Source organism: Mauremys reevesii, linkage group 1, assembly GCF_016161935.1.
Source record: "Mauremys reevesii isolate NIE-2019 linkage group 1, ASM1616193v1, whole genome shotgun sequence".
NCBI classification, from domain to species: Eukaryota; Metazoa; Chordata; order Testudines; family Geoemydidae; genus Mauremys; species Mauremys reevesii.
This window is the reverse complement of record NC_052623.1, coordinates 219,574,340-219,589,783: the sequence shown is the minus strand read 5'-3', so window position 1 is coordinate 219,589,783 and position 15,444 is coordinate 219,574,340. Positions and strand designations below refer to the sequence as shown.

Genomic DNA, 15,444 nt, shown 5'->3' with positions numbered 1-15,444 from the left:
AGCCCCTGACTCTCCCTGTTCCCCCTGCTGCAGGAGTGTGCTGCCCTGGGGGCAGTGTCAGGGGGAATCCCCCCAAAGGGGCTCCTTTGGTTCTGGTTTTTTCCAGGGTTTGGTTCACACTCTGTTGCTGGGAGGGTTTGAAAATGTCTTGGTGGGTTTAGTCCTAGTTGGGGGAGGCTGGAGGACAGGGTCAAGGTCTGTGCTGTATTATGGGGACTGAGCATGTTCCCAGCATGGCAGAATCTACAATCTCTGTCTGCAGGGAAAGAGCCTGAGGGAATTGTGATGTGAAATTAACTAAATCCTGTTCTGAAACCTCTAGGACTGCCCTTCTCACCCTGCCAGGCTGCAGAATGACACCCACGTCTTGCTCCAGCTCATCCCAGCCTCCCCTGGAACAGGGAAGAGAAATGGCTGCAGTTGGGCCAGATCAGGTAGGGGTTATTGGGGGGTTGCTGGTGGGGTCCTGCTGGAGGAGGAGGGGCCGTAAATACTGAAGAGGTGGCAACTTCTGAGGAGTTAGGTCTGGAGGGGGCAGGGAATACCCTGGCTGAGGAAAGGGAGGGGGACAGAGTGTGACAAACTTTCTGGAACTTGTTTAACGTGGGCCTAGATCCTCAGAACAAATGCTTGGGTCTTGGGGGAGAAAATTCCCTAATTTGTGAAACAGGAAACAGACAAAGCAACCCCCTGGGCAGGGGGACCAGACTTCCAGTGCTGAACCCTCAGCCTGCTAGCCAGAGGCTGGTGTGACATGGAAAGGGGGCACCCACCAGGGAGGTGTAGGGAAGATGTCCCAGCCCCTCACATCTAGCTGCTGGCAGTGGGGAGGGTGTTGGGATTCCGACCATGGGGCTGTTTCAGCCTCTGGCTAGTAGGTATGTGATGGATCTGCTAGCAGAGACAAGGGGTCTCTCTTTGTTCTCTCACCGTGATGTCCCCTGGCTGCTCTCAACAGTATGGGGATAGGACCCTGCTGACTGTTTCTCTCTCAGAGCTTCCATTTGATTGGCTCCTCTCCCCCATGAATAGTGGGGTTGTGAGTGGGGCAACAGGTCCTGAGTGTTGGAATCCTGCTCTTCCAGGGGCTAGTGACCTTCGAGGAGGTGGCTGTGTATTTCACCAGGGAAGAGGGGGTTCTGCTGGACCCCACTCAGAGAGCCCTCTACAGAGACGTCATGCAGGAGAACTATGAGACTGTGACCTCGCTGGGTAAGGATTCCTGTCCCCTCGGTTCTTGGAAGGGGCAGGGCCGCCCAGAGGATTCCGGGGGCCCGGGGTCTTCGGCGGCGGGGGGCCCTTCCGTTCCGGGACCCGCCGCCAAAGTGCCCCGAAGACCCGTGGCGGGAGCCCCCCGCCGCCGAATTACCGCCGAAGCGGGACCCGCCGCCGAAGCGCAGCCCGGTCTTCGGCGGTAATTTGGCGGCGGGGGTCCCGCCGCGAGTCTCGGGCACTTCGGGCGCGGGTCCCGAACGGAAGGGCCCCCGCCGCTGAAGACCGGGCTGCGCTTCCGCGGCGGGTCCTGCTTCCCGCCCCCGGCCCCAGCCCCAGCCTCTTACCCCCGGCTCCCTCCTCACCCGGAGTCTCAGCGCCTTGCCGGAACAGCCGCAGCGTGCCTCCAGCGGGGCCTGAGCTCCGTCCCGCTCAGAGCCGCGTGGTGAGGGGGCGGGGCTGTGAGCTCCACGCCGAGCGGAGGGAGCTGAGCTCAGACCGGAGCTCGCAGCCCCGCCCCCTCACCACGCGGCTCGGAGCGGGGCGGGGCTTAGGGGCTCCGCCGGAGACACGGCGCTTGATGCGCTGAGGCTCCAGGAGAGGGGCGGAGGCGGGAGCCTCCGTTGTTCTCTTGGGGGGGCCCCTGCGGAGGCCGGGGCCCGGGGAAAATTGCCCCCTTTGCCCCCCCTCTGGGTGGTCCTGGGAAGGGGAAATGAAAAGTTAAGGTTCACGCCAGCCCCACAATGCCACCTCTGCTCTGCCCTGTTTCAGCATCACCCCAATATGCCAGAGACACACACACTAGCCTTCTCCCCTCCCCTGTTACAGAGCGCTCTGGGAACAGATCAGTACAGCAGAAAGTCTCACAACTTCTCCTTGCTAAGATAATATTCGGGTTCATCTCCATCGTAGCAAACAGAAGCTTCCTCCCCCTGGCCTACTCTCCAGTACTGAACCTCCTGCACACAGACCATCTGAGACTCGCACAGTGTTACTACCCCTTTGCCCTCAACCTGTTTTCCTTTTGAGTCACTGCCTTCACTTATCCCTCACTAAGCCCCACAGATCACTCGAACATACGCCACCAGGGTGCTGACAATCCGCACGGCAAGAATACACCCTTGGGCACCTTTGCTGACAAAACCTGCAACACTCAGCACAGAAATGAGGCAGAATTGTCCCCCCAAATCCCACCTCTCTTCATAGCACAGTCACAACTCTGCCAAGCTGCTCCAACCAATCCCTCTATCATCCAGTTACAGCTACAGCTGACCCAGTGCACACAGCTGGAGGGCATGCGGATAGATGCTGGGATTCCCATCTGTGAACACATCACAGACAATGGGATGTTCTCTTAGTCTTTCCTCGTATTGATTATAGGTTCATAGCTTTGAAGGCCAGATGTGACTATTAGGTCATCTACTCTGACGTCCTTTATAACACAGACCATAGAATTTCATCCTGTTACTGCTGCATTGACCTGAATACCTGAGTTCCTGTGGCAGTTTGTTAACCTTTGCACGGCCCACACAGAACCATCCTCAGTGGTTCTTGCCAGCTGCAGGGTTAAGGGTTGGGGGCAAAGTTAAGGTTGTATTGGAGGGGTGGCATTTTCTGTAACTTCTCATTTCCTGGTTTGCAGAGGTTTAAGTTTAGTCACCATCTATACCAGAGGTAGGCAAACTACGGCCCGTGGGCCACATCCGGCCTGCAGGACCCTCCTGCCCGGCCCCTGAGCTCCCTTGTTTTCTTTCCCTTGAGCAGGGTTTCCAGTTTTCAAACCCTATGTGATCTCCCAGCTGGAAGGAGGGGAAGAGCCGTGGGTCCTGGATCTCCCTGGTTCAGAGGAAAGCGAGATCCTGAGAAGTCCCTGCACAGATGAGGAACCATCAAATCAACCCAGAAACTGTAAGGGCATGAGAGAACCAGCTGGGATTCTCCACACAGACTTTGTGAGCTCAGGATAGTCCCCAGCAGATCTCACTCCTGGCTTCCTACAGAGGATGATTGACACCTTGGCTGGAGCTCCCTCCCTTCCTACTCAGTGTTTGGATGGGATGTGGACAGGGCCGGCCTTGGGAAAATGGCACCCTGGGCTAACTTGAATTTTGGTGCCCCTGGCTCCCATGGGTGTGACACCCCCCTTCCCTCTGTCCCCCATGGGCTCCCCAGGCTCCCCACCCTCCCTTCCCCCCTAACCCCTGCACTGTGCCCTCTTCGCTCCAAATACCTGCTCCTTCTCCTGCACCCCTTCACTCCTAACTTCTGCACGCTCCTGCCCCTCCCCTTCTGCCCCTCCCAACACCTGCCCCCTCCTGCGCCCCTAAACCCTGCACTGTGTCCCCTTCACTCATACCCCCTCCCCCTCCCTCCTGTGCCCCAGGCCCTACACTGTGCCCCCTTCAGCCCAACCCCTTCCCCTCCCTCCTGTGCCCCTAATCCCAGCACTGTGCCCCCTTCACTTGTACCCCCTGCACCTCCCTCCTGCATGGTGTATACCCCCTTCACCCCAACCCCAGCCCCCTGCACCTCAACACATGCCCCTTCCTGATCCCCCAACCCCTGCACTGTGCTCCCTTTGCCCCTAACCCTTGCATCCTCCTGCACCCAAGTGGGGAACCTGACCTAGATCCACAAAGCAGCTGGTATTGCTGCTCGCTCCCCCACTGGACTGCTGCTCCTCCGCCCCATGCAGCTGGGAGAGAGGAGCAAGGAGCGACGTCAGGGCTTCCTGCACCCAGGTCACTTTCCCTGCAGGCTGTGTAAGGGGAGGGCAGGAGAGCAGCAGCTCCTGATGTCTCAGCACAGCCCAGGTGGGGAAGTGACTTGGATGCAGGGAGCCCTGGTGTGTGTGTGTTGAGGGGAAGATATGAAGGAGTGTGTGTGTGTTGAAGGGTGTGTCTTAAGGAGAGTGTGTGTGCCTGAGTGAGTGTGCTGTCTATTTAAGAAAGCTCTCAGAGTCAGGAGCCTGAACTAGGCTTGTTCAGACACAAGCAGCTGGCAGGAGCTCCGGCCCCAAAGAGGCAGCAGCACACGCAGATTCCCCTTGTCCTGTCATCTCAGTTCAGTGGAAATTGGGTACCTAGGTTGGGGGGAGGGGGACACCCTGCCATCAATCAGCACCTCCCCCCCGCAGAGCAGTCAGGAGGATGCTCCCAGTCAGGAGTGGACAGGGGCAACTCCAGAGGTGAACAGAGAGTGGGGGGCTGGGGGGACAGGAACAGCAGCAACTGCACACGTGGAGCAGGGTGGAGGAGGGGCTCCCTCTGCTCCGGAGCAGTCACCTGGCTCTGATGCTCGTCCAATGGCCCCCTGCAGCTCGGGTCTCTCCCCTACACAGCTGCTTATCTGGTCCCCGTGCCGCTTTCATCAGCCCAGCAAGCCTCTCGGCAGCAAGTCAGGTGGGAATCCAAACCCTGCGTCTGGCACCCCCTTGGGTGGGGCACCCGTACGGCCCACCGTAAAGGCCGCCCCTGGGTGTGGAGCAGAATTGATCCCCTCCACTTTCCCCTATGGGGAAGAGTTTGGGGGAATTCAGTCCCCGATTTTTATTTTCTGTCTCTCCAGCACTTACTTGGGTTTGCTTTCTGCCTTTCCATCCCCAATTCTGAGATTTCTCCTCTCTTCTAGCAGGTGACGGGGTGGTGAGGGAGAACGAGGAGCAGAATCCTCACCAGGAAGATGCTGAGCTAGCCAAAGCGGATGGGGAATTACTGCGAAGATCTAAAGGGAATGTGTCCAGGTGCCATGAGCTGGGAAAAGCTGGTGAAAGTTACCACAGACCAGAGAGAGAGCAGGAAAACCACTCAGAGGAGAGAGTGGATGAACCCATTAATTGTCAGGGAACTCACAAGGATTTCAAAGAAACTACATCACAGGAGAAAATCCTCACAGAAAAGAAAGAGAATACATGCAGTGAGTGTGGGAAAAACTTCAATTATCGCTCAGCCCTTATTCGACATGAGATAATCCACACGAAAAAGAGACCCTACGAATGCTGTGAGTGTGGGAAAAGCTTCAATCATACCTCAGCCCTTATTAGACATCAGCGAATACACAGAGGAGACAGACCTTATAAATGCTGTGAGTGCGGGAAAAGCTTCACTCAGAGCTCAGACCTTTCTGCCCATCAGAGAATCCATACGGGGGAGAGACCCTATGAATGCAGGGAGTGCGGGAAAAGCTTCAATCATCGTTCAGCCCTTATCTCTCATCAGAGAATTCACACCGGAGAGCGACCTTACGAATGCTGTGAGTGCAGGATAAGCTTCACTCAGAGATCAGCCCTTCTCTCTCATCACAGAATCCACACAGGAGAGCGACCCTACACATGCTCTGAGTGTGGGAAAAGCTTTACCCGCAGCTCAAACCTTACTACGCATCAGAGGATCCACACAGGAGAGAGACCCTATGAATGCAGTGAGTGCGGGAAAAGTTTCACTGACATCTCCTCCCTTATCTCTCATCAGAGAATCCACACGGGAGAGAAACCCTATGAATGTTGTGAGTGTGGGAAAAGCTTCTCTCAGAGCTCAACCCTTATTACACATCACAGAATCCACACAGGACACAGACCCTATGAATGCTGCGAGTGTGGGAAAAGCTTCTCTCAGAGCTCAGGCCTTCTCTATCATCAGAGAATCCGTAAAGGAGATAAACTTCATAAAAATCTTCTCTAGAGCTGTCAGATTTTTTTTCTAAATTATTTTGACAGTTCCCAGGTAGTGACTGTTAAGGCTATTTGCATCCTTTGCATACTGTAGTCCCTCAGCTCCCACACATGATTTGCCCACTTTTGAAGCTCGCCCATCTTTGGGGTGGATCCTGTGGTCCTTTCTATCAACTCCATTGTCCTGCAAGTCATGGGAGTGGGTGTTCTTTCTACCAGGAATGTCCATCACCCCAAGTGGGGGAGATGGGGGTGTCTTCAGCCAGCTACATAGAGGTAAAATCTACCTGGGCCTCATCACTGTGATTTCCATGGAGTTAACTAGCTTGAGTTTGCTTTCCTGATGTAAAAACGCAGCTATTCTTGCAGTAAAGACATGGGCCATGGATAGTGGGTAGGGTTATCTAGCACATTTCCTCCTGATCTGACCTAACCACCATCACATTTCCTTGTCTAAACAAACCTGGAGATTGACATTTATACTCCTTCCTGTGCAAAGATATTGTTCGAGTCGTCAAGTTTCTCTTTGAGGACAGATTGTCTCATTCCCAGTTGTTCTCACATTATCCTGGATTGTGCAGAACAGCAGTTATTTTGTTGACTTTTTTTCCTTATTTAAAATATATTTAAATATAACAAAGAGTGAGAGCAGTGTCAGGGAAATGTGTCATTTCAGGTTCTCTGACACTGGAAGGAGGTGGGCTGACTCAGAGATTCCCTCCTTCCCCATCACCCCAGAACTGTTACCTTGTATCTGAGCCATGCAGAGTTCACCCCTTCATATTCCTTCACTTCTCAAAGTGTCCAGTGAAGTCGTGTTCTTGGCTGTCCATGCTTGGGAATGGTGCTTGAACATCTTTGATCCTAAGTCAGAGTCAGTCTGGCAGGAGATGGAAGTGTCACAGACTAGGAAGGGGATTTCAAATGGATCCCAAGCACTGTTCAAATCCCCTTTTCCCTCTTTTGGCAAAGCCACTTCTGGGAAGGTTGGCTGTTTTTTCCACCCACTATGAAGGTGCTAAAACTTATGAGACAGCGCTGGGTGAAGCAGGTTTCAGTGGATCATGGGAGAATTCCTCATCCTGATTCTGAGACATCAGATGTAACCTACTCTGGAATTTCACTTTAAATTAAAATGAAAGTGCTTTCTACCTCTCTTTGATATGGGTTTTCTATCTTTCATGAAGGCTCCTTGGTCATCTTAGTTTTGTTTGACACAATGTAGCTCAGATTTATTGGGAAATTTCAGAGAAATTACCATCATTTTTTTTATTTTAGGTTTGTTTTTTCCCCTATTCCTCCATGATGACATGGAGAAAATTCAAATGCAGTTCAGTCAACAGAAGAGAATACTCCAAGCTGCTGGATATATTATCAGAGAAACAGTCATGTTTTTAAATCTCCACTCTGAAAAGGTGAACAGCAGCAGACCCCAAATGGTACAACTGACGGAAATAAGTGCACATGGTTACAGGGTAGTTCAATTGTTTAAGTCAATATTGTCTCAGATGATCCAGGGATAGAATTCCACAGCAAGTGACTTGGAACTAGGCAAAATGCCCAGGTATTTGGTTCCCAAAGCATTTGTGACCCAGTCCCTACAGGAGGTTACTCCTGAAGAGATCTCCTAGCTAATCCCAAAATTTGGGAAATGCTGTGATGAGGTGTATCAACCCTGAACTGGCACTGCTAGGGTTAACTGCACCGTGTGGGCTGAAGAGGCCACACCCACTCACCCTCTCTGGGCATGCTCCGACTGGAGACAGAGTTTAAAAGGGAGCAGCTCAGCACAGCCTGGGCAGACTGAGGAGGAGAGCAAACCATGTTGTTGGCTCCTGCCAGGAAGCCACAGGATTCCCAGGCTGCAGTGTCCAGCCATGCTGAGGCCCTGGCAGAAACCCAGTCGACTGCCAAAGATCGCCAAGAAGAGACACTGGATGCCGGGAGATTACTGACGCTGGAAGTAAGGGTGGGAAGTGACCCAGGGAATGGGAATGTTGCAGTGAGAGATCAAGCATGAACACAGGAGTGTTAGTTCCTCAAGGCCCTGGGTCAGGACCTCGTGGAGTAGGATGGTCCCAGGTCCCTCTACCCCGCACTACACCCACCACTGGGTGGAGTCACCACCTGAAGACAAGCTGTCTGGACCCAGGGGACAGATTTCTTCCCTGCCAGAACCCTGCCTTCTTCCTTATGTGGCCACACACCCTGCAACAGCTGGTCCAAGTCCTGCCCTCCCCCCACCTCTGCCTAAGGCTCTGGGAGGGAGTTTGGGTGCATGAGGTGCAGGCTCTAGGCTGGAGCAGGGGCTTGGGGTGCAAGGGAGGCAGGGGGCAGACCCTGGGAGGGAGTTTGGGTGTGGGCTCTGAGCTGGGCAGGGGGTTGGGGTGCAGGGGGGGCGGTGGTGGGCTGTGGGAGTGAGTTTGGGTGCAGGAGAGGGGACTTGTTCTGGGAGGGAGTTTGGGTGCATGAGGTGCAGGCTCTGGGCTGGGGGAGAGGGTTGGGGGGCCGGGGAGGTGGGGACGGACCCTAGGAGGGAGTTTGGGTGTGAGCTCTGGGCTGGGGCAAGGGGTTGGGGTGCAGGGGGAGCAGTGGCGGGCTCTGGGAGGGGGTGTGGGTGGGGTGCGGGATCTGGGCTGCAGCAGGGGGGCAGTGGCGGGCTCTGGGAGGGAGTTTGGGTGCATGAGGTGCAGGTTCTGGGCTGGAGCAGGGGGTTGGGGTGTGGCACCTATCTCGGGCAGCTCCTGAAAGTGACCCACACCGCCCCTCTGGCACAACTCCTACATGGAGGAGGCTGGGGGTGGTGGGTCTCCTGGCACCACTGCCCGCAGGTACCACCCCTGCACTCCCATTGCTGCAGTTCCAATGTCAGAGTTGGCACTTGGGGCAGGGGCAGCGTGCAAGAGACACACCCCACAGGGGCCGCAGGGACATGCCAGATGCTTCTGGGAGTGATGCGCCATACGGAGCAAGGGTGGGCGGGAATCTGCTTTAGCCTGACTGTGCTGCCGGTAGTGATGGCAGAAGCCCCCGGGCCCTTTCAAATCACCCAGGGCCAGCTGCTCAGGCTTTCTGATGGGGAAGTAAAGAGAAGCCACAAGAGTGTTCATGAGCAGTTCTGGGGAGTCTTTTGGGGGGTCCTGGAGTAGGCAGCAGAGAGATGCAGCCTCACCACTAAGTCTGTTTCCCTGGAGGAGAGAGGGGGCTGCAGTGTGAGATCCCACATCTGTGCATCCAGGAGCCTCTGCTCCCCACTGCCATGTTGGAGCCTCTACATTTATTTATTGACAAATAAAAATTACAGAATTTTGAAATATTGTGCACAGAATTTTTTTGGTGCAGAATCTCCTCAGGAGTGAGACTGACTTAGGGAACCTCCTTGGATTGTCACTGTTTGGTGAACCACTCTGCCACCACACCAATGCAAAGAGAGAGTGCCAAGCCCTGCTGCTATGTGGGGGTCGGGGCTGGGGTCGGGTCATACACATTCAGACTGTACGCTCCCCCAGCTACAAACTGCTGCTGATTTTCCATTTAGGACGTTAGCCTTTACTGACAAGGTTTGTCTGTGTTCTTTTTTTATCTCATGCTGCTAGTTAGAAGGATCAGTATTGATTTTTTTTTCAAAAATACACAACCCCCTAAACCTGCTTTTAGCAATCTGAATAATTTAGTGTCACCTTATTTTTGCCTGTCCCAGTACAAAAGAAGAGGCTTTTGTGGTTTTCCTGACTCAGAGGATGAAAACAAATGTGTGTCGGTCCCAGGGGCGACTCTAGGCACTAGCAAAGCCAGCAGGTGCTTGGGGCAGCCCGTTTGCAGGGGCAGCAGCTGGCAGGGATCCAGCCTGGGAGCTGAGAACCAACAGGGGGCCTTGGGAGCTGTAGTTCCTTGGTTAGCTCCCTGCGTATAGAGCTAGCCCTGGAGCAGGGAAAGAACTACATTTCCCAGCATTCCCTTGGCTGCTATCAACAGGAAAGGGAGGGGGAGGGAGTATGGTAGCTGAAACCTCATGCTGCAGCTTGCTGTGAATGGAGATCTCACTGCTAGAGCAGAGTGGCACTGTGAGTGGGGAACAAGTGTGCCCAAGGAGTAGAAGGCTTTGGCCCAGATATCCCCTTCAGAAGACATCCCCAGACTGTATTAGGGATACTGGTGTGACCTCACCTTGCAGCCCCCAAAGAAGGAATTGGGTGGACTAAGTGGACAGTGCCCCTCTCTATCTGAAGCCTAGCAAGGGAGGTACGTGGATCCCACTAGAATTTAAAATGAAAAGTAAGGGAGGGGAGGCTCTACTGGACCTGGGCAGCTTTAGCTACAGTACCAGGCATGTAGGAGGATTTCCACTTCTGAGCCATGGAAGCAGAAATTGACTTTTTCCTTTCCAGATTTAGCTAATATTCAGAAAGGGAATCTAGCACCTGCCTTCCAGATTTGAGCATCTCAAAATTCAGGAGTGCTCAAGCTCCATTTGGGCAGCTGTTACTTCATTTCTCCCAAATCAAATATACTGATTGTCATGGAGTCCCCAGGTGATGCTCTGGAACTGCTCCCCACAAAGCCAGTCAGGACTTTGGGGAGCCGCCTCTCCCTTGGAACAGACTGTTTCAGGGCAAGAAGCTCACATGGCTTCACCTCCTGGGTCTCTCCTTGGAGCATGTCCCTCCATGTGCTTCCCACAGCGAGTTCACCCCAGCGGGATCCTGGGGAAGCCACAGGGTCCTGCACCCCCACCTTGCAGTCAGACATGACTCAGCCAGCCGGTAAAACAGAAGGTTTATTTAGACAACAGGAACACAGTCCAAAACAGGTCTTGCCAGTACAGACAACAGGACCCCCTTTAGTTAGGTCCATCTGGGACCCCCAGGGAGGCTACAGCCCCGTTGGGAGACCTGAGCCTCCTTGAGGCTCTCCTCCATTTTTCAGCCAGCTTCCAAAACTACCAAACCCCCTCCAGCCCCTCCTGTCTGGGCTTTGTCTCTTTCCCTGGACAGGAGGTCACCTGATCTCTCTGTCTCCAACACCTTTAGCATCCCCCTGAAAGGGGGGAAGGGCCTGGCCATTAGTTGCCATGGAGACTTTGTCACATTGATCCACTGTAATTTGCTGTAGAAAAAGTAGGATAAAATTGAGCAAGAAATGCTTCCCAGTGGTTTTTAGGACTGGAATTGCTATTTTCAACAGCCATTGCCTTTTTTTTTTTTTAGTTTTATTTGTTTAAAAGGAAGACAGTGATATTGCATTGGCAAATTCCCCATAGAAACAAAGATTGGAACAAAAGAATAATAAAGGCACCTCAACTTTTCCTCTCTTATGGAGGACAGTCTTACAATATGCATCCAGATATCCTCTAATCACACAAGCTGAAAATTGTTCCACTTTAGTGTAGTTCTGTAACCATATGGGAACCAATCCTGTGTGTGTTCTGTGCACATCCAAAATTCCTGCTCAATGACCCACCCTGGGAGCAAGTTACCAGTGACCCAGGGCTGGGGCAGAAGAAGGGTTCAGGTAGGGGGGGAGCCCAGGGCTGGGGCGGCAGAGGGTGCCGGTGGACGGGGCAGAGCCCAGAGCTGGGGTAGCAGGGTGTGGGTGGGTGGGGGAGCACTGTTGGTGGGGAAGGAGAGAGCCCAGAGCTGCGGCAGCACGGGATGTGTGTGGGGGAGAGCCCAGGGCTGGGACGGCAGGGGGGTGCGGGAGGAGGGAGCAGAGCCCAGGGCTGGGGAGGCAGAGGGTGTGTGGGTGGGGGAGCACTGGTGGGGAGGGGGGAGTCCAGAGCTAGGGTGGCAGGGGGTGGGTGGGGAGAGCCCTGGGTCAGGCAGCAGGGAGGTGTGGGGGAGGGGCCCAAGGCTGGGGTGGGAGGAGGCAAATTTTTTTTTGCTTGGGGTGGCAAAAAACCTAGAGCTGGCCCTGCCTCCACACACCGTAAGGTAGGTAGGACCGGATCATTATTATCCCTACTTGAAAGAGGGAGAAGCTAAGTCTGAGAAAGGAGAATTGACTTGTCTTAGGTCACACAGCCAGTCAGTGGCAGAGTTGGGAATAGGACCCAAGAGCCCTGATTTTCAAACTAACCATCGGATCTTGAATTTCAGATATTGAATGACTGAATAAAGTGCTCTCAGGCCTGGTCTACACTATGCGTTTAAACTGATTTTAGCAGCGTTAAACCGATTTAATGCTGCACCCGTCCACACTACAAGGTCCTTTATATCGATATAAAGGGCTCTTTAAACCAGTTTCTGTACTCCTCCCCGACGAGAGGAGTAGCGCTGAAATTGGTATTACCATATCGGATTAGGGTTAGTGTGGCCGCAAATCGATGGTATTGGCCTCTGGGTGGTATCCCACAGTGCACCATTGTGACTGCTCTGGACAGCAATCTGAACTCGGATGCACTGGCCAGGTAGACAGGAAAAGCCCCGCGAACTTTTGAATTTAATTTCCTGCTTGCCCAGCGTGGAGAGCTCATCAGCACAGGTGACCACGCAAGAGCTCATCAGCACAGGTAATGCAGTCTCCTGAGAATCGAAAAAGAGCTCCAGCATGGACTGTGTGGGAGGTACTGGATCTGATCGCTGTATGGGGAGAGGATTCAGTGCTAACAGAACTGCGTTCCAAAAGACGAAATGAAAAAGTATTTGAAAAAATTTCCAAGGCTATGATGGAAAAAGGCCACAGCAGGGACACAGTGCAGTGCAGAGTGAAAGTTAAGGAGCTCAGACAAGCCTACCAGAAAACCAAAGAAGCAAACGGAAGGTCCGGTGCAGGGCTGCGAACATGCCGCTTCTACGCTGAGCTGCATGCAATTTTAGGGGGCTGCGCCACAACTACCCCACCCCGTCCGTGGATTCCGAGGTGGGGGTTGTAATCTCAGCCATGGCTGAGGATTCTGCGGACGGGGAAGATGACGATGAAGAAGAGGAGGACGAGCTTGCAGAGAGCACACAGCACTCCGTTAGCCCCAACAGCCAGGAGCTTTTTCTGACCCAGACGGAATTACCCTCCCAGCCCTCCCAATCCACTATCCCATACAATGAAGCCATGGAAGGGACCTCTGGTGAGTGTACCTTTGTAAATATAAAACATGGTTTAAAAGCAAGCGTTTTTTAATGATTGATTTGCCCTGAGGACTTGGGATGCATTCGCGGCCAGTAAAGTTACTTAGAAAAGTTTGTTAACATGTCTGGGGATTGAGCGGAAATCCTCCAGGGACATCTCCATGAAGCACTCCTGGAGGTACTCCAAAAGCCTTTGCAGAAGGTTTCTGGGCAAGGCAGCCTTGTTCCGTCCACCATGGTAGGACACTTTACCACACCATGCATGTAGCAAGTAATCGGGTATCATTGCCTGACAAAGCATAGCTGCGTATGGTCCCGGTGATTGCTGGCATTCAAGAAACATCCGTTCTTTATCTCGCTGTGTTATCCTCAGCAGAGTGATATTGTTCAGGGTAACCTGGTTGAAAATCAGGAATTTAATTAAGGGGACAGAGATGCCCATTTTCCTACTGGGCTCGTGGCCTGCTGCTTAAAAAATATCCTTCCTTGCACGTAGCCAAGCGGTGGGAGGGGAGAAGTGAAATAGCGATGAGCTTTTTCGCGTTTGGCTAGCAGGGATCTTCCCAGCTACCAGCCACGCGGGGGGGGGGGGGGAAGGGGAGTGATTAGCAGTGAGCTTTCATGATACCAGCCATGTGGTGGGGGGAGGGGTAAAGCACTATATATATGAAGGCAGCAGAAGCCAAAAGACAGTGGCTTACCATGGCCGCATGCAAGCTGAATTCTGATGCCCGGACCTGCGTCTGTGAGATCTGTAACACCAGAGCCGCAGGCACTCAATATTAAGATGCAAAATGCAACCTTGTAGTGAAATCACATGTGCTATGTAAGGTGAATAGTGTTGTTCACTGTGAAAGAGTATAACCATTGTTCTGTAAAATGTCTCTTTTTAAATACTTCTCTCCCTTTTTTCCCTCCCTCATGCAGCTGCAAATTTTTCAAGCCTCCCTACTCCATCCCAAAGGCTAGCTCAGATAAGGCGGAGGAAAAAGAAGACGCGAGATTAAATGTTCTCGGATATCATGGAAGTAACCCGCAAGGAAAGAGCTCATCTGAATGAGTGGAAGGAGGTGGTATCAAATTACAGGAAAGATCCCAGTGAACATGAGGACAGGAGGGACACTCGAGATGAGAGGTGGCGGCAGGAAGATCAGAGGTGTAGGCAGGAAGATCAGCGGTGGTGGGATGCAACTCTGGGGCTGCTGCGTGATCAAACTGACATGCTCCGGCGTCTGGTGGAGCTTCAGGAATGGCAGCAGGATCACAGAGTGCCGCTGCAGCCCCTGTATAACCACCCTCACCCCTCACCATGTTCCACATCCTCCTCACCCAGACGTGTAAGAACGCTTGGGGGCAGGCTCCGTGCACCCGCCCACTCCACCCTCGTGGACAGCCCAACCAAAAGTCTGTCATTACTGTGAAATTTTTTTAGTGGCCTTTTCCTTCCCTCCTATCCTCCTCCCAAACCACACACGGGCTACCTTCTCAGTTCTCTCCCTCTTTTTATAATGAATTAATAAAGAATACATGATTTTTAAATGATAGTGACTTTATTTCCTTAAGCAAGCTGTAATCGAAGGGGGAGGGTGGGTTGCTTACAGGAAATGAGTCAATCAAGGGGGGTGGGGGTTCATCAAGGGGAAACAAACACAATAGTCACACCGTACCCTGGCCAGTGATGAAGCTCGTTTTCAAAGCTTCTCTGATGCGCACCGCTTCCTGGTTTGCTCTTCTAATCGCCCTGGTGTCTGGCTGCGCGTAATCAGCGGCCAGGTGATTTGCCTCAGCCTCCCACCCCACCATAAAGGTCTCCCCCTTACTCTCACAGAGATTGTGGAGCACACAGCAAGCAGCAATAACAAAGGGGACATTAAAAGCAACAAAGAATCCTGTGGCACCTTATAGACTAACAGACGTTCTGCAGCATGAGCTTTTGTGGGTGAATACCCACTTCTTCAGATGCAAGTCACACCGACATTGGGGACATTGGTTTGGCTGAGGTCTGAGCGAGTCAGTAATGTGCGCCAGCGCGCCTTTAAACGGCCAAAGGCACATTCTACCACCGTTCTGCACTTGCTCAGCCTGTAGTTGAACAGCTCCTGACCACTGTCCAGGCTGCCTGTGTATGGCTTCATGAGCCATGGCATCAAGGGGTAGGCTGGGTCCCCCAGGATAATGACAGGCATTTCAACATCCCCAACTGTTATTTTCTGGTCTGGGAAGTAATTCCCTTGCTGCAGCCGTTTAAACAGAGCAGTGCTTCTGAAGATACGAGCGTCATGAACCCTTCCCGGCCATCCCACGTGGATGTTGGTGAAACATCCCTTGTGATCCACCAGTGCTTGCAGCACCATTGAAAAGTACCCCTTGCGGTTTACGTACTGGGTGCCCTGGTGCTCCGGTGCCAAGATAGGGATATGGGTTCCATCTATCGCCCCCCCACAGTTAGGGAATCCCATTGCAGCAAAGCCATCCACTATGGACTGCACGTTTCCCAGAGTC

General features: G+C 53.1%; 1 protein-coding gene across 1 annotated transcript in view; it reads left to right on the top strand.

The window, feature by feature from the left end:
• Window positions 1–410: 410 nt before the first annotated feature.
• LOC120370544 (zinc finger protein 420-like) overlaps window positions 411–15,444 on the top strand; it is a 339,196-nt gene continuing 324,162 nt past the window's right edge. The window contains exons 1-4 of the mRNA XM_039485481.1: window positions 411–434; window positions 1,188–1,212; window positions 2,977–3,120; window positions 4,846–5,832. Of these exons, the coding sequence (XP_039341415.1) occupies window positions 411–434; window positions 1,188–1,212; window positions 2,977–3,120; window positions 4,846–5,832 (1,180 nt within the window). The remainder of the gene's footprint in view (window positions 435–1,187; window positions 1,213–2,976; window positions 3,121–4,845; window positions 5,833–15,444) is intronic.